Source organism: Centruroides vittatus, unplaced genomic scaffold (genome assembly GCF_030686945.1).
Source record: "Centruroides vittatus isolate TY-2023 unplaced genomic scaffold, ASM3068694v2 contig_634, whole genome shotgun sequence".
NCBI lineage: Eukaryota > Metazoa > Arthropoda > Arachnida > Scorpiones > Buthidae > Centruroides > Centruroides vittatus.
Genome location: NW_027122389.1, coordinates 212,575 through 233,363, shown reverse-complemented (window position 1 = coordinate 233,363; position 20,789 = coordinate 212,575). Strand labels below are relative to the sequence as shown.

At 31.6% G+C, this 20,789-nt stretch overlaps 1 protein-coding gene across 1 annotated transcript in view; it reads left to right on the top strand.

The window, feature by feature from the left end:
* LOC136979745 (nose resistant to fluoxetine protein 6-like) overlaps positions 1-20,789 on the top strand; it is a 125,437-nt gene that overhangs the window by 58,021 nt on the left and 46,627 nt on the right. Inside the window, exon 15 of the mRNA XM_067275768.1 lies at positions 13,987-14,010. Coding sequence (XP_067131869.1) covers positions 13,987-14,010 — 24 coding nt within the window. The remainder of the gene's footprint in view (positions 1-13,986; positions 14,011-20,789) is intronic.

Here is a 20,789-nt window from a genome sequence, read left to right as displayed (position 1 = left end):
ATGGTGTTTTCGTTCACTGCTCAACTCGAAGATTTTTCCCAATTAACGAGCACATGTTTATTTTCTATAATGAAAAACATAAAGCAAATAATATATTAGAATATAACTTCCTTATTTTTTTATATGCATACAATATACGTGATTAAGGATACATTTTTATATATAGTTACAAAATTACGATTACACTGTTTTAAAAAGAATCAGTCAATAGATGATAATATGATATAAAATTTGAGTTATACCATTTTATTCGGGTATAGATCGAACAGATTTTTCAATAAAGTCGGAGTAAAGATTTTATCAAATATTACTTGTGCAATTGCAGTTCTGGCTTTTATAAACACATTTAAAACTACTCTACCATAGCAATTATTTTACATTTAGATTGATAAATCTGTGAACATCAATTTTCGTTCGTTTGCTTCAGTTCAGTGGCATAGCGTAGTGGGGGCGGCAGGGGCAGCCCGCCCCGAGCGGCACTTTCAGGGCGGCAAAATTTTACAATAAATAATAATAATATCTTGTAAAAATTTGAACCATTTCATTTCATATTTTTGTCGCACCTACGATTCGGACCGATTGAAATGAGCACGGAATTTTCTATTACTTATTCTGTGACGAAACTGGGGAATCCCCTTTCTTTAAATAAATGTATAATAATGACATCTTGCTCACTGTAGCGACTGTCAACACGTCTGTGCCGACTTGTAGGGATTCGTGTATTTTATTTCGTGCTTGGATTGTTCAAGACTAATATTCAGCGAGAATGACTTCTATCATATAAAGAATAGTAATCAATATTGTATAGCCTAATAAACCTGCAAATTAGATTACAGTGCGGATAAGTGGCATACGGGTAAAAATTTTTTATAATAAATGTGATTATTATATTGTAAAAGATATATACATGACTTTTTTATTTGAAACCTGTACAATACACAATAATGATGATTGTTCTTGCCGAAAAGTTCCTCAAAATTACTGTATATTTTAGTCTTTTAAATTGAAATACCTAAATAAGGGGGCGGCGAAATTTTCCTCCGCCCCGGGCGGCTGACACCGGCGCTACGCCACTGCTTCAGTTACATAGTTATTATTACTGAAAACACCGTATCCTGCTGCCCATTCGAAAGACTTTTCGGGGTTTATACATTTTCGCTCAGTTTTCTAGAATATACAATATCTAAAATAAAAAACAACATTTATTTATTACAATTAATGCAATTACGAAAGAGTTCAGTTATTTTATTATTTATTAGAAAGAATTTCCATTCGTATATTTTATTTTGTGGTAATTTTAATGATGCTGCTTTATCGCATATCTGTTTCGTGCAGTAAAACATTTTATTACAAACACTGCGTATGAAGTTTTTAAATTTTGTTTTTCTTTTTACAGTATTAATTAAATATCATTATTGTGATGCTGGTAATATCAAATTATCTGTAAAATTAAAAACAAAAAGTATAATGTACAAATCACACAACATTTTTTCCATAATCTACAATAAACTTTGGTCATAAAATGCAAAAAGAGATATCCTGTCTCGAAGATATGTTGTTACTACACGATTTTTCTTTTAATTTCGTATCGTTGATGTCTTATAATACTCTTTTGAATAATAATACTTTATAAAAAAATTTCTTTAAAAAAAAGGATTTATCCTTAACTTTAAACAAGTAAAAATACTTTCTTAATCCGATTTCGAGGAAACCACGACAAGTTCAGACGGACGAACTAATAATGAAAGAAAGACCTCAGCATTTCGTTATTACCAGTTTTATTTCATTAATATCATAATTTCCATATTCCAAATGCATTTCGCTCGTTGACAGAGCCTCGTCAGTGAAACAATCCTCTTGTTAATCTTTACATTCCTTTTATGTCAAGCAAATCTATCCCAGCATGCATCGACGGCTATGCCGGTATTCAAATTCATCGTATTTGCATGTTTGGTGATACAAAAATGTTCTATTATTTTTTTTTCAGTATATAATATTTTGACATTATTAATATTTATATTACAATTGAATTCACTACAATGTAAAAATAATGCTGACTCTTTTCTCTTTAGTCGAATCGCCGCTTCGTGTTCTTTCATTCATAGGCCAAGTCTTCTTCCTGTTTCTCCAATGTAAAAATTTGGTACTGGACAGGTGCAAACTAACTTGTAAACCACTCCTGCGATTCCCAATTGGTCCTCTGGTGCCGTTTTTTTACATTATTTACAAAATTAATTATACCGTACATCTTGTTTTTTTGACATGACATACATACAGAAAATTCTTTAAAAATTGGTTTATATTTTTCATATAGCTTAAACATATAAGGAAATTTTATATAAAAAGGTTTTTTTATCTCGTTTTTTACATTAAATCTATAGTTTAAATGTGAGTTATACCACTTACGAAGGATATTCCTGGGGTAGTCATTTAACATAAATGTTTGGAAAAGTTGTTTTATTTCTAAGTCCATATCTTCTTTGAGGGTTGTTCTATTTAGGATCTTTCTTAATTCCATAACAAATGCATTCCTTTTAGTGTCTATGAGACAATAAGATTTATAATTAATAGTCTTTTTTACATTACGTGGTTTTTCGTACTTACTAAATAATACTCTTGTTTATTTTCTCTTTATGACTATATCCAAAAACTTCATCTGTTGTTTTGAAATTTAAAATTTACAAGTGAAGAAGAGTCAGAACAACAGATGAAGTTTTTGCTGTGCAACAGGATTTTTTGGTTTGCTTATTTTGCATTCTAGAGAATCAATGATAACTCTAGTATTCGGAAATTTCATTTTAAAATCTCTAGGCATGTATATATCAACAAGAGATCTTTCACTCCATATATCCAACTCTCGCCATTGTATATACATGAAATTGATCCAAGTAATGAAAACGTTTCGTACTGTTTCTTCGGATACACTAAACATCCTACTCAACTCAAAATTTGCTGTATTCAATCTTAACCTCTTAACAGTGAGGGACGTAAATAGACGTCCAAGGCGATCGAGTGGCGGTGGTGAGGGACGTCAATAGACGTTAAGGTTAATGTTACCTATGGTAGCCAAGATGGCGACGGGGAAATTCTGGAGGCCGACGGGGAAATTCTAGACCGCGGTGGGGAAATTTTTTCACTCTCCGTTCGAGATTGCGACCGGGATTACGTCATGATTTCGTCATCAACTGAAGATATCCGTAGAGGGCGCTTTGATTCTTCGAATTGCGTGTTATCGGAATTATGCAAATTTTTCCTCCGAGTATGAGTGGGCGTCTTGTCGTGCCGAGAGATTTCGTTGGTTTTTTCTTACTTCTGGAATTTTTCTATTACGAGGTAATTTGTAATGTTCTTAATTTTATTTGCGAATTTAGGCTGTTGGAAAAGTTGTTTATATTGAAAAGTAGGCTAAGCGTTTTCTGTGATTTTTGGAATAGATATTTCGCAACCGAGTCATGGCGGATTGTGATTTAGAATCGGACGGATTTTGGAAACAGTGTACTGGACGACGTTTTTATCAGTTAATCGAAGCGGAGTATTCCGAGTTGGGATTAGACGAAAGAATTGATGGCGGACTGAAATTCGCCGTGAAATTAGGCCTCCAACACGCCGAGGAAGTTTGCGAGGAATGCGGCCAAACATGCAAATTGATTTATCGCAGCGACCGGAATTCTTGCGCGATGCGTTGCCGAAAATGCAGGCGGAATAGTTCGGCTTTCGATGGAACGTTCAAAGGGAAATGCGGCAATGTTTCGTGGGCCAATCTGTTGGCATTCATATGGCACTATATTGGTTTAGAGTGCACGACGAGTAATTCGGCAATTTCCTCGGGCGTTTCTAAAAAGGCAGGAATAGACTGGGCTAACCACGTACGTTTCGTTATGTTAGTGTCCTTACACAATCTGACATCGTTTAAAATAGGAGGCGTCGGCAAAACAGTGGAAATAGACGAAACAGTGATATGTAAACGAAAATACGAGAAAGGAAGAAAGATGAAAAGCACTAAATGGGTCGTCGGAGGTTTGTGCCGGGAGGACAAGACTTGTTTTATATGCCAGGTTAATGACAGATCTGAAATAACTCTCAATTGGATCATTTCGAAATACGTTAACTCCGGCAGCTCAGTGTTCACAGACGAATGGAAGGGATATAACCACATCGACGATTTAGAAGGTATAGAAATTTCTCATAAAACAGTAAACCACTCTGAAAATTTTGTCAACCCGATTACAGGCGTTCATACTCAGAATATCGAAAGATTGTGGGGTCACTTAAAAAACAAGAAGAATTTGCCGAAACATTACACAGAAGATTTGTCGGATTCGTATATGTACGCATTCATGTATAAGAAGTATCACAATTGGACGTTAAAAAATCCCGGCGAAAAATTCCACACCTTTATCAAACACGTCAGAATGATATTTCCCGGTCGCGGAAAAGTACCTAGTTGGAAAGAACCGGAGACCATTCCGGCCGCTCCCGCACCTATTGCCAAGAAGAAAAAGGTGGAAAAAAACGAGAACATTGTTAAAAGAAAAGCGCAAAAGAGATCCTCTTCTCATGCCGGAGAATCAAGTTCAGTCGACGGGAAACGAAGAAAAAGAGGAAAGGCTCAGTAACAAAGTAAGTGCTCTTGTTTTTTCGTTCGTGTGTTTTTTAGTATTCTTAATATAGACCGTCGGGTAGAAATAACCTTCACGTCGCCGTTTAAATGTACGGTAGAAAGAAAAAATTTCGCGGTCGCCGCGTGCAATATACGGGCGGGGGAAAAATCCCTGCCGCCGTCTAGATTGTAGGGTAGAAAAATTTCCCCGTCGCCATCTTGGATACCATAGGTAACATTAACCGACGTTAAAAAATTTTTATAAAATACCTGGACCATTTCGTGAAGTCGTAGAATTTTCACGAGTAGTTGGGTTCTCCAACTTTGTTTTGGAATATCCTTTAGTTCTCGAGAAATTACAATAAAAGAAAGAAAATTAAAATAAATATGAAATTTTAGACGGCCATCTATCGACATAAATCGAATTTAAATTTCCGCCGTCATCTGATTGGTTAAAAAAATTAATATTCCTAATTGGCTCGCGTCAGAAAAAAGTAGGTGTGACTTCTGTAAATGACGCTATCGGGAGAGCACCGATGCAACCGGAAAAAGTAAACAGTCTACGTCATTAGTCTAACGGTCCTTGTCTGACCTAATTTTCGTAGAATCAACATTGGAGTAAGCTGTAGTAAAACGTAGTAGTTTATAGTAAAACGCTCTTCTCTAATATTTATAGTACTTTGTAAAGCTTGGATTTCAATTTAATAAATATTATTTAGTTCAAAAACATTATAAATACATCATGAAGTAGGACAATAACGAAAAACTTTATTTTTTAGTATAATACAATTTACAAAATCGAAAGTTCGTATATCGTAATATTATAAAAAAACTACATCGAAACATACAAAGTCACCTAATTTACTTAAATTCAGTTCATTATACAACTGTCGATACTCTTGCCTTCCTCAGTTTCCTCAAACAAAATTCGAAAACTTCAATTAATCCTATAAATATTTAAGCGCCATTACTATTCGAATTAACTGTAATTACAAATATAACTGAAAAATATTTTCGACATAAACCCTAGGCAATAATTATCAAAACAAAATTCGTCAAGTATAAATTTTTCTGATCGAGTAATATGTAATAATAGTTTTATCTATTAGTCTTGCCATATTCTACTTTCTATGTTCACATCCATTTAGTTTCATGTAATTACACTTTAAATGTAAAAAAGTCTACCAACAAATTAGTTTGCTAATAAAGATACTACTTGCTAATTAAAGTTTGTATTCTTCTTTGACGTAGTTCTACGTTTTAGCACTAAATTTGTAGACATGTCTAAATAACACGCTTATAAACACTAAAAACCATAAATATCTCGAAACTAGAACTACATAATTATATGCACAAATAAATTAGTAAACCTATAATACATGCCTTCATTTACATCCAAACAAAGATCAGTTCTCGCAAATTGTCGAAAAATAAATTATTTTCAACTTTTCTTTCTGTAAAGTAGCATATTCTGAAAAACAAGTTCTATATTTAGAGTAAAATTTCCACCTTTTATCCGTTAAAAACAACGCAAAATCTATGAATCCAGGTAATAAAAATTTATCGCAGTGAACTTCAAAAAAACGAGAAACACAGAAACACCAAACCGCACGCTATTAAATTTTCCCGCCAATTGATTGATATAGTGATGCTCCTGTAAAAATTTTATCACATGACGAAAAAGTTTTAGTATGAATGCTAAAAGATTTAAAAAATTATTTCATGAAATTCGATGAATTTAATTAATACACAATAACTAAAACTGTTTAATAAAGGTTAATAATTTACCACTATAATTATGCAAATTAGATATAAAAAAGATCGCTGCGCAAATTCTCCCGCCAACTATACGTCATGGAAAAACTTACGATGTCAATGCGATTGAAGCTTTTTCACTAAACACTGACAATTTTATATAATTATTTAATTAATCCAGTCAAATTTAAATAATATAAAATGTCTAGATCTGTTTAATAAAGATTATCACAAATATTATTACAAATATGCAAATTAGATATGAGATAGGTCACTAGGAAATCTCCCGCCAAAATAAAAATAGCTTTCGGTCACGTGTTCACAAAAAAATATGTTTAAAATTTAATTTTTCAGCTTACATAAACCGGACAATAAATGAGTATTTCTTCGAAAGAAGTCGATATACACGAATAAATAATAATTATTTAATAATGCTTTTATTTATTTTAAATTGATATTGTAAAAATTAATCTGTGTGGCTTTTATAATTTAGAGTTTCCGAATATTTTACTGTGAAATTCAATTTAGTAAACAGAAACAAAGTTAGGTTATTAAGTATAAACAGCACAATACAATAATTTATACGTAAGTTGAGTGTAAATACAGAAAAAAATCGAATTATATCAAAGATGGGAGAAACAAGCTTACATCCCCAGAACAGAGCTTATAATTCGTTGTTATTTTCAGCCTGTTCCTACTTCGACTGTTTTTTGTTGGTAAAAAGTTAATGTTTTAAGATGTTCTTAGTGAAGAAACATAAAAGTATCGAAATATAATATTCACACACACAAAAATATTCATGTATGTCGACATTAGAAATTTGAAATCAATTATAGAATGTCCTGGATAGAGATATCGTGTGATTGTCTGTTTCTTCTGTCTTATTTTGTTTTTCTACGTGAAAATAAGATATCTTTTATAACTGTTGATAATATAAACATTTTGTTTCTTTATATATTACCTTCAATTACAGCTGCAAACTTTAACACATGGAGCATGTGAGAAAGTATTATTGTATAGATTATTACATTTTTATGAATACACCTGAGACTCGTGACAAATATATATTAACCTAGTTTAAGTGTCAATATTTTATTTAGAATCATTTTAAACGTTATTATTACATCAAATTAAGAAATGAAATGTTCCAAGTATAGAAGTAAAAGGGAGGAGAAAGAAGCCATGCGTGGGAAAAAAATGAGTTTTTATCTAAATTATAATAAAATTTACTTATATTTACGAGAAATATCGATAATTTTCTTCTGGAGAAATGTATCTTAATAAAATTAATTATCTATATAAATGAAACTTTTAATAATACATTTGTTACAATGACTGACATTCCTTTCTTACCCTTTCTGTAGTATGTCTTGTGTATTAAACATAGTTTCCTAGATTATAGCATAATAATATGTAAAAACAAAAAAAAAATGGAAAATTCTGTTAATTTGTAAACGCAGATACTATCACATAACAAGCATACTGTATCCTCTGTATATTTAAAGTCAGTTATTCGCGATTGAATTTTTTTAGATAAGCCTGTTTAATCCGTAATTTATTTGACAGAAAGAAATTGTTTATGGCCGCATTTCATTTATATAATGTTTTTCTCGTGATATTATCTCTAATATCGGAAAAAAATATACATTTTTAATATGGACATACATCAATATTTTTAATTCTGAATATTTTATTTCGATACTTTTATCTTTCTTCACTAACAACAAAGTACTTTTATTTTAAAAAAATAAGTTTTTACCAACATAAAACAGTCAAAGTAGGAACAGGCTGAAATTGTCAACAAATTATAAGCTCTGTTCTAGGGATGTAAGCTTGTTTGTCCCCATCTTTGATATAATTCGTTTTTTTCTGTATTTTCACTCAATTTACGTAAAAATTATTTTATTGTCCTGTTTATAACTAATAGCTTGTCTTTGTTTCTGTTTACTAAATGGAATTTCACAGTAAAATATTCGGAAACTAAATTATAAAAGCCAAACAAATTAAATAGCTTAATTTTTACAATATCCACTTAAAATGGATAAAAGCATTATTGTATATTTATTATTTATTCGTGCATATCGACGTCTTTCGAAGAAATAATCATTTATTGTAGAGTTTTTATAAGCTGAAAATTATTCTGTTGTGTTTGATGAAATTTGTTACAATTTACTAATTTTTACAGAAACATTAAATTTTAAACGATGACATTAGTTAAAATGTATTAATTTGTACACAAACATTAAATTTAAGGCATATTTCTTCGTATTTCTTGGTGATCACGTGACCGAAAGCTATTTTTATCTTGGCGAGAATTTTCCCGCATTGATCTTTGTCATATCTAATTTGCATATTAATGATAGTACATTACTAATCTTTATTAAACAGATCTAGACATTTTATATTATTTAAATTTGACTGGATTAGTAAAATAATTATATAAAAATTTTCAGTATTTTGCAAAAAACTTCAATCCACATGACGTAAGAGTCATCTATAGTTCGCGGGAGAATTTGCGCGATGATCTTTTTTATATCTAATTTGCATAATTATAATGGAAAATTATTAATCTTTATTAAACAGATTTAGTTATTGTGTATTAATTAAATTCATCGGATTTTATGAAAGAATTTTGAAAAACTTTTAGCTTTTATTCAAAAACTTTTCGTCATGTGATGAAATTATTCACATGTGCATTAAAATATGAATCAGTTCGTGAAAAAATTTTGTACAGTGCGGTCTGGTGTATCTGTGTTTCTGGTTTTTTCGAAGTTCACTGCGATAATTTTTTATTACGTGGATTCGTACATTTTGCGTTGTTTTTAACGGATAAAAGGTGAAAATTTTACGCTGAATATAAAACTTGTTTTTCAGAATATGCTACTTTACAAAAAGAAAAGTTGAAAATAATTTATTTTTCAACAATTTGGGAGAACTGACTTTTGGATATAACATATGGATTTACATGAAAGTATGTATTATTGGGCTACTAATTTATATAGGTTTATGTGTATTGTTGTACTGTAACTTACTTTGTTTTACTATGTTAGAGAAAGTAATTCACACATTGGATTTCTGACATAAAACTGTCGGCTTTTTCAGAGCGAAGCGGACCTTCTCAATGAAGTGTGTTTTAGGGAAGTTGTGCATTTTTTTTCTGATGCATGCCAATGATGAGAATTGTTTTTAAAATTAAATATCGGTCAATGACGATAACATATGTTATAAATGTGAAGATGAATATAAAAATATTTCTACATTTTTTTATTGTTTTGTTGTTTCTTAAAGATTAATTTATTTAAATTTATTATATGTCAAGTAAGTTTATCTACAAAATGCTAATATTTTAATCCGCTTTAATATCTCGGTGTAAATTTGAACAACGAATTTTAAAATTTTAAATAAACGATATTCTGAAATTTTTTTTTATTTACAATGATTACGTTACTCTACAGAAAGTAGAACACGAGACGACTTTCACCCACATTTCAGTCTGGGGGGAAAGGCCGCCAGGCGTCGTAGTTGTAAACGTAACAACTTTTACGTCATCTATTGTTGTGGATAAAATTCGTTAGCTGTCAATTACATTTTCTTGAATTTGATTCGAAGGTTGAAAAAAATCGTCATGACTTAAATGCCTAAAACTTTAAAAAATTATATAAAATTGAAAATAAATTAAAAACTTTTGAAAAAATCGTATCGGATAGAAAATCAAGAAAGAATTTAATATAAATTTGAAAAAAAAAATTTAGCAAAAAATTACCGCTAAAAAAATTCATATATATAATAATTATATGACAATAAAGAACAATTTTTTCTTTACTAGACGTAACTGTTTAAAATTTTTTTTTTCCTAAACGGAAACGAGAGAAACGCGCGGGAAAATTCTTAAAAAATTTCCCACGATTTACTTCCACAACTAACTGGTAGCGCCGAGTCTGACTGTTCCACTGTTAAGAGGTTAATGCCTCTAGCGTGAGAAAATGCAAAATTGGATTCTGGTGTGACGTTGATGTATATTGTATATTTTCTTTTTGTTTATCTGTTATTACTTTATACATAAAATGTTAGGGCATATATATATATATATATATATATATATATTAATAATGTTAATATATTATTAAATATTTAATTATATATTAATAAATAAATCGACTACCCCTCCTAAAAAAAATGAGTTCGCACCACACGTGCGGAGTTAATTTATATTTTCAGGCGGGGGTGACGACTTATCGGAGTGTGGGACAGCAAAAGTATGTCGACTTAACCAGTGGTGACGAGTTACACGGTGTAGAGTAAACCGAAGTTTTTTAACATTAATGTCTATGTAAGTTGGCCGGGACCACAGAAAACTGACTGCTTAATTGATGGTGTCGAGTTATCTAAGGATCGACTTATTCGGACTCGACTGTATTAGTTTAATAAACAAATCTCAGCCAACTTTCAAATTAAATAACTTTAGAAGAATTATTATTATTTATTGTACTTTTATTATTTAAGGATTAACATGTTTACATTATAGTAATAATTATTAAAACTTTCTTACAAAAAAGGATATTTTAAAAATTTTTTTTACAGATACTTCCAACTTTTACTTAGAAATAAATAAATTCATTTATTATAAAGGAGACAAACAAAAATTTATTCGAAAAACACAAATATTTGTTTCATTTGGGTCTCTAATTATTAAAAAATACTGTAACACCATTTTAAAGGTCATTTTTATTCAAATAATGTACAGTAAAGCATCGATTATCCGACTTAATTGGGGACTGGGGTTGGTCGAATTAATAGAAAAGTCGGATAACCAGAAAGTATGAAGAAATACATTATTAGTATAGTGTATTAGGCCTGTTTTAAATACCAGCCTCCCTTTCATGGTCGAACCAGTGCTGCCAGCTAAAACATGCAAAAATTTAACAAAAATAATATTAAAGTAGTCAAGACATAACCAAATATTTAGGACAATTACACGATTTGCGTTATTGTGTTGCTCAGGAATCCTAGTATATCCCGCTTGTCCTATGCCATTACGGTTTTTATTATGTAGATTTCTATTCTATTATTAATGGCATAGGACAAGCGGGATATACTAAGATTTCTGACCAAATCGTGTAATTGTCCAAGACAGTAAAAACCTCCATCACATATATAGGGAAATAGCGGAAGAGAAAGGAATCAAATTTACATATACAAAGACCCAGACAATATATGAGCTGCTAAGAAATGACAAAGACAAGATGAACACCATGAGAGTGCCAGGAGTATACAAAGTACCAATCAAAAATAATAGAATTCACAAGAACCTGGGATATATAAGATCAACAAAAAGGTCGATACAAAAAAGGCTAAAAACACATAAATACGATATAGACAAAAATAAGAATACAACCGCATTGTCTACATATGCGCCAGACCCAGATATACATGCTGACCTAACGGCCGCTACTCTTATAAAAAAAATCATTCCAAACCGACGATATAAGGAAATTGGAAAAATTGGAAATATGCAATGCCAGCAAAGCAGGAAACAGCATAAATTACAAAGACAGCAACGCCATATCGTATGCATGGCAATATGCATGCCAGAAAGAACAACAACAAATGTGACATCTTACTCATGGAATTATGGGCTAGAGTATTAGTATGCAATTGGTGAAAGCCTATAGTGGGGGGAAGCATAAATAGCCAAATTAATTTACATCAAATAATTCGAACGCCTGTATTGATTGGCAGTTAACTTTTAAACTCTGCGCATTCCAATTTTAGAACAATGATGAACTTGAAGCAGTTCTCGATAGAGATACGAAAACGATTGTTTGAACAAGTTAATATTTTTATGTTTTACTGGAAATAGAAAGCTTTTAAAAAGACATTATAACTTCCAGTACCTAAGAGTGATAGTAGATACTTTATTTCTTCAGTTTCTACAAAAATCTTAAATATTATTATTTAACGGATGATTGATATTTTGAAGTCCTTTACTATGTATTGAATATCATTTTGCAGATGGTCCAGATTTGGAAGACTCGCCATAATTGTATTAATGTTAACAGGGATTATCATGTATATAGTTGACGTAGTTTCAAACGGATATTACGCGATGATTGCAATACCTGCGGCTACTGAGTATAAACATTTAACTTCTTTGTCATTTGATAATGAATGATTATTTATCAAATAAACTAATTAATATTTCTATTTATTAATTTAGGAAAACCTATAAATATATTGCTTATAATTATTTTAAACCATATTATTCTCATCTTGGTACTTGTTGTTTTGGAGCTTTAATTGGAGATATACACAGTGCGGCAATTATATTCCGGGACTGGATCTATAAAAATGAAACAAAACAATTTTATTCAAATCCTTTTATTAAATTATTCAAAATACTCTCCTCCTGCTTCAATACACTTTTTACAGCGATTCAATAGTGATTCAAATGCCTGCTCAAGCTCAATTTTCGGTATTGCCTCTAATATGCGCGTAGACTCTCTTTGGATGGTTTCAATATCATTAAAAATGCGTCCTTTCAACTTCATTTTCATTTTTGGAAATAAAGAGAAGTCACATGGTGCTAAATCGGGGGAATACGGCGAATGATTCAACACACAGACTTGATTTCGTGCCAAAAATTGACGAACAATCAATGATGTGTGACTCGGTGCACTATCGTGTAACAAACACCAGTCATCAGAATTGCGATATTCTGGTCGAATTCGACGAATTCTTCTCATTAATCGTTGTAAAACTCCCAAGTAGAAAGCAACAGTAACTGTTTGACCCTGTGGGACGAACTCACGGTGGATGATGCCTTTGCTATCGAAGAAAACAATGAACATCGTCTTGATTTTTGATGGAACTTTTCGTGTTTTCTTGGCTTGAAGTGATGATTTTGACTTCCATTCGGCACTTTGACGTTTTGTTTGTGGGTCATATTGAAAACACCAGGTCTCGTCATCAGTAACAATTGATTTGAGGAAGGTTGAGCTGTTATTCGCTGCTCGTACAATCTGTCTGGAATGTTCTAGTCTCCTCAATTTTTGCTCTTGGGTTAGTGTGTGCGGAACAAATTTAGCACAAACTTTTGTTTTGCCCAAATCTTCTTTAAGAATTTGTCGTATTCTCTCTTTGTTAATGTTTAATGCCTGTTCCATCATTCTCAGTGTCGCAATGCGATCGTTGGATACAAATTCTTGCACTTTTTGAATCGAATCTGCTGTTCGAATTGTTATTGGCCTTCCCACACGTTTGTCGTCCTCCAGTGATTGTCTGCCTTCCAAAAATTGCTTGTGCCACTCAAAAGTCTTTGACCGTGATAAACACTCACTTCCATACACTTTTTGCATCATTTTGAACGTTTCTGTGGCACTTGTGCCAAGTTTAGCGTGAAATTTAATAACAGCACGTTGTTCCATTATTGTTTTCCGACATGTAACAAAATAAACTGATAAACAAAATATCAAAAACAATGATAAATGTCAACCGATTTAAATAAAAGTTTTAGGTTATGTTCATACATGTCCAAACTTCATATGACATAAAATTTAAACAGATGTTGCTACTGGTTGCTGAGATATAGCTTCAGTCCCGGAATTTAATTGCCGCACTGTGTATTATTGAAGAAGAAACAGGTCACATTTGGAAAAGTATACTAATTTTATTTCTATTTTACATTATTTATTATTATTGTTGTTTGAAAACGTTTCGAAAAAAATAAATATTAATTGTAATTTTTTAGGATTAGAAATATTTGTGTCTGTACGTTTACTATATTTAAAATTTTTAATAAAATACGTTAGAATTATTTCTTATGTTCAAATTCATATTTAATATTATTAATAAAAAATAACATCAAAAGTAATGTATTAAATGGAAAAAATACTGCGATTACTGAAGTATAGTGAGCGTTAAATTCTTTCCAAATAATTCAGGAGAAAACCAGAAAGAACTGCAAAATGTTCCAAAAATCGTTTAGCAAAAAACAAAATTTCTAATATGCAATATGCAATATACATATAAGGAAGTAATTAATGTTAGAATTATTTAAACAACGTAATTATATTGTTGATAATTGCAGCATACAATGTACTGTAACGATGTATTTGGAAGGATTTTGATATAAACGAAGCCATATATCTCATTTGTAGGATACTTCTGTAACCTGTGTAGTTTCTTTTTGCCTTTAAAACTTTTGTAATGCGATCGTTCATAAAAAATACTGTAATAACTTTTCTAATCGCGGAATGATAATTTGTTTTAATCAACCTGCACACGTCCAGTAATTGGCGAATGCTTTCGGACACGGCAGCATAGTGAGATAAGCGAAGTTTAATGAGGGTATTACTAGAAGCATTTAATTTGTTGAGGTAGGGCCCACTAATAACGCCAGCCTATCAAATTATCATTATGATTCCGAGGACATGCCATTGCCCTCAAGGATATATGTTTTGGGTCATTGGGTCATCTTGCTGATAAATGAAAGAGCTGTTCACGTGCTAATAGTCAACAGATTGCAATGACAGCATCTAACTTATAACTGTAAATAATACTATACATATTATTAGGTGCAGAACACAGCATTCCGGGCTCAAAATAGATATTAACACTGGGGATCATGAAGCTACCCCTACCAACTTTCAATATTATTGGTATGTCTAGCTCAATTTTAGACTTCATCGATGTGGTCCATTTTGTCCATCTGAACGTATCCTATTATGTTTAGTGTTATCTGACTATACATTCCTCTTCCAATCTTCGAAGGTGAAGTTTTTGTAACTTTTCGTAAAATCAAGACGTTTCGGTTTATGTGATTTGATAAGTTTAGACTTTGTAGTCTTAACTGTAGCTTTGAAGTTGTTATGTTTGAGGCCTCTGTGAATAGTTGTAGAATTCTTGACTACTCTTATGTCATGTTTCAATTCTGTCTTCATCTGTAATGACAAATTGCACTGTCCATTGTTATCAAACGTACACAGTCCCTTTCTATTTAGTTCTGAATACTTTCTTTTTTTCATGTCTCAAATTTTGCGGATGTGGTAGCTCACTATTTTTTATTGTCAACATACTGTAACTTCCAACACGAACTTCCGAAGCTGTTTTCTCAATAGATAATCTTTTCTTTAATAACGGTGCTCACTGTTTAGTCCAACTATACACCGTTTATAAAAATGTAGGTTAGGTTTTCAAAACTTAATTTTACATTTATTTATGCTTTCTTTAGTAAATCATTTCATTTAGAGTATAATCAAATTCATGGAGATGAAGGAATTTAGGACCGGGCTAGAGGTAACTCTAGTGTAAAAAATTTTTTTCAGCTTTGCATACATAATGTAGGTTAGGGGAAGATGCCACTATACTCATACTTTTACAGTTTATTTGCATTTATTGTCATTTAGGTGCGTGGTATAAGACTTGAAGGTTTCTATTTGTTTATTGTCAGTCATCAGAGGATAATGCAGATTTATGCACAGTGATATTGTTAATCAGAAACGTTATAATGTTTCGCTTACCGATCCTCTGATTAAAGTTGATTGGTCCTGTGTCTGACGTAAATCCATGTATTTACATATTATTCATAATTATGTGGCCTGGCTAACAAAGTGTACGTGAGGCAGTTTGAGGACTAGGCTGTGGTGGCATTTTTTTGACGTTTGAGATAAGATACCATATTGTATTTGATATATTTGTGATTGAATTGAATATACCGATAAAAAATGGCTTCATTAAGTTTTTGGACCCGGCGGAGATTACTGTAGAAAGTGCATGTACAAGTCTTGTGTAGATGTTTTTTGAAGTAAACTGAAAATATAATAAATGATGTATGAGAAGTTTTGATAAAACTCGGTACGATAAGCTTACAATAATACCAGGAAGTTGGCAGATTTGGCATCAATTATTATACAACGTATCACAGTTCAAAAATACTAGGTTCTTCATAATTCATAGATCTGGCAGCTTCCATTTGTCCTTCCGTTTTTATACTATTTGCATCTTATCCGTATATCTGGAACGTTTCCACTTACATAACATAGTTTGTAAAAGTCTTAGCTTTTTTGATGATGCAGTGCAGATAAACGAAAGGCTGTCAGTTATCCTGTAAAATTTTTGAAGTTAAATACTGGTAGTTTTCAGCATCTTACAACATTCTTTAACCATGCCATCTTCCCGATTTGCCTAATATTTGTGTCCGTACAATCTTCTTTTTCAATAAAATCAACAGATTTTATTGACTTTTCTAAATCAAATGTTCTTATTTAGTCATTCTGAACTTAAACATTTGTGAACTGCTAGGAGGAGGAGGAAGTCGTCACCTCCCCTTTCTGGCAACAGGTCCTTTCACTTGTCAAGGTAGCTAAGTTTACGATACAGGTTCCGAGGGGACAGGACTGATTTACGTCAGATCTAGTGAAAGGAAAGAAGTAGGGTCGGTCGTCGGTAAGGCGGCAGATAATATTCGAGCAAGGAGGACACAAATAAATGAGGAAACAACGGTTTATTTGATAACTAATGAGACATTACACAAAATCTAACGTTGAGGGGAGTTACTAATCTCTAATGCGCGAAGGAGAGAGAGAGAGAGAGAGAGAGAGTTCATAAAGATGGGTTTCATACCTCTTTGATAAACCGTATTTTCTGGTATAATTCGTATATTCTTAGAAATCCAATTGGGCACAAGGGTAAATTGGTAGGTTAGGCACAAAGGTAAAATTGTAAAATCCAACGTGACTCGATCTCGGTTGACGATCGTCTCCCCTGAGGGGGGAGAGAAACGGCCTTTATAGCTTTTCGATGGGAAAATTGATCACGTGATCGATGGCTGATTGCGATTAGGGTGATAGGATTTGCCAGAATTCAAAACAAATGACGAATTCTGACGCTAACTATAAACTTAAGTTGCAAGTTAATCTGCACACAGTGTAAAGACAATGGATAGTTGAAAGTTAGGGAAAGAGGGTCTCATATTTTTCTTAGCTAAGGAATTTTGTTGACTAAGCTGTTATATAATAGAGGTGGAAATAATTAAAATTTCGAGCTATAGAAATCCAGATCTTAAATATTTACACTGTAACATAGTTTATGGAAATTTTTTTATTAATATTATCGTTTAAGACTGAAATGATGAGTGAGGACAAGCTAGATTTAATAAATATAGCCATTTAATAAATAAATATATATATATATATATACGACTTTAAAAAGATAAAACTTTTCATTTTGTCCTTCCTACAATGGCAAAAGAAAGGACAAAATGCAAAGGTTTATCTATGTAAAGTTGTATTTATATTTGTAATGTGAATAATGCCGGCTATGTACTTGTATTAGTTTTTTATTTAAAAGCTAGATAAATTTTATCTTAATTTATCATCTGCAGTTTTAGTAATTTGATAAAATTGTGAATTAATTTTGTATTTAACAGAGGTAAAATGAAGCGAGAAACTTCGACCATTATGGTAATTTCGATTAGCCCATATCTAAAACATTGGCAGCTCATACAGCATGGGTTTTTTTTCTTGCTTCTCGCTCTCTTGCAGGATGGTTGGGCATTAGATGCGATGTATATTTTGCCCCGTGTTTACAAAGAACTAGAAAATCCATGATTGGGTGACGTTGGATCATCTGTTCTGTAGTGATCTGTAGCGAGAGTCACATTTAACACTTGAAAAAAGTTTTTTTTTAACTTTTTATTCTCGTTCTGTGGGCGCTAAGAGGGCCTTTTTTAATAAAGTTATTATGGATTTAACCAGACCCACAATTGGGCAGCCGGGTGGCGAGGGACAGAGACCGACATATCTGGATTGACCACCCCCGAAAAATTTCTAGGGATTTTTCGACCTGGGAACCGGATTCCATCCCGGGTAACTCCGAGCGGTAGGCTGCCACCTTGACCACTCGGCCATCCGGCTGTTAAACTTGCAAGAAGTTAGAACATAATAAAAGAATTGTTAGACTGGTGTACAAATATTTTATGCTTGGTAAACTTTTACTATAAGAAAAGTATATAATTTATTATAAGCTAAGGTACAAACTTTTTTGTATAATGCTGAAATTTAGATTTTGACTATTTGACAGGGGGGATTTTTGCACTGAAACTAATTTAAAGCCGAATACTAAAGCATTTGAAAACTTTCTTAATAAAAATAACTGATGGCGGTATTTTCAGATTATTATTCTGAGCAAAGAATTCTGATGATGTGCTTTGGTTGTTAAATTTGTCATGACTTATTTCTGTCAGCTGTTAAATTGACATACAATACACTAATAAGACAAGATCATTTCTTCTTGTGAGTAGAACGATAAAAATTCAGCAACGAGTTATGTATCTCTCCTAGCTGATATGAAATTTTATTGAAAAAAATTATTTTTCTATTATTAATATTAATAAATAAAATTATCTGTTACAAATTTTGATATAAAAATAGCATTTATGTTATTTATTATTGTTACTCGAAATACAAAAAGCTCAATTTTGAGAGTAGTGATGAGTTTCATAAAAAATTGTAAATGGCAATAACGAGTAAAATTTTCATTAAGTTTGAATTCCCTCTATCTTCCCACTCCGCCGATCTTCTTTCACCATCAAAATTTAAAAACATCATCTGCTATGCATACAAGTTACCCTGCCTAATTTCGTTTCTTAACATTTATTTCATGCTAAGATATTAAAAAATATGCGAATACACACGTACCCTTCCACACACACAAATGCACGAAACTTGTTTTTTTCGGCAAGGTTCAGGAAACTGAAAACATAGTTTTGCAAACACACACTTATGGTCAAATTCTATACGATTCCAATACAGATTTGGTTCGCACACAACACGGCATTTCTACAACTGATTTCGCTCTTACACAAATTGACAATTTGAAAAATCTTCTGACAAAATTTCCCAATTTTTAAGTCCAAACTGTGTTATTTGATATTTTTTTATTCAAGCGAGCATGCACATTTTCTCAAATTTACCCACAGATTTTAGAAATTTGAAATTTTGAAATTATTAGATGCCTTTCGTCAGGTTTACTTTAACGAAAATCTCATACAATTATTTATTTTTTGTCCTTGCTTTTCTATCAATCAGCTGGTATTGTTATTGCTTTCAAACTTTAGCTGCTAAGTCTGTCACAGTGTTTAAATTTTATAGATTAATCTTTTTATTTAGTATACTTTATTTAAGCATTTTTAATTAAGTGTTGTTAAACTTTTTTAAAACTGTAGGTAAGTAATCGTTTGTAAAAATAACAAACGAAAATACAGCGGTGTCTCGGTACTCGAACTGTTCTAACTCGAAAAATTCGGTATTAAAACACAAATTTTGGAAAAAGAATTTTTCGGTACTCAACTGAACAAGCTCAGATGATCACGATACTTTGTAAAAAGAAAATGCCCTTGTTTAACTAAAATTAATGTAAATGCGTAATATTATAAAGTACTCAGCAAATAATTATAGACATACGTACTTAACACCTTACTCTTGCCGAGAAAAAATATATTTATTTGCAACAAACAAACAAACGTTTTCAGCCTGATTCACAGGCCATCATCAGGTTTGGAATACATTTGAAATTAAAATTCCATCCATGTTTGTTGCAAATAAATATATTTTTTCTCGGCAAGAGTAAGGTGTTAAGTACGTATGTCTGTAAATGCGTAATACAATACTTTCAATTGTGACTGTTAGTTCATTATTGATTACAAATAAATTAGCGATTACTTTAATAAACATATTTCTCTTTGGAACAAAAAAGAATTGTATACTTTTTCCTTAGTTTCGTATATGACGGACTCGCATAACACGGTTTTTTCCGGAACATATCTACCGTGTTATACAAGGAAAACCTGTACTTTCCATTGTTTTGGGTACATGACATCTTATCCACGTAATCAATTTCAACACTTACACATTTCCCATAACGAATAGCAAAATCTTACGAACAAAATTAACCATTGTAAAATAATTTATGACATAAATAGGTTCACATTCATTGAATATTTAATATTTAATTAAGTGAAACTGCTAACGAAAGATACATTGTTGTTGACAGGACTGTTACTCATGATGTTAGTAAATATCAAAATTTTCATTTAAGACGTTCTCTCTTTAAATTTCTAAACATTTATTTTCAATTCACAGAAAGTATTATCAAATAATTTTAAATTAAAATTTTTGTAGTCTGTTTATTAAGAATTTTACGTTTGAATTATTAGATTACCCTTCTACTTTGTTGGACCGAATGCATTGTTTTAATGACATTATCAATTTTTGGAGCGCGTAGTTACAATAAAAATATTTTAGCCAACGAAAATATAATCATCGCCTTTCAATGCATTGCTCCATATGCATGGACCGTCGGACTTGCTTGGTTGACAGTGGCTTGTGTGACAGGTAACGGAGGTAAATATAATTACAAATAAATATATTTTTCAGGT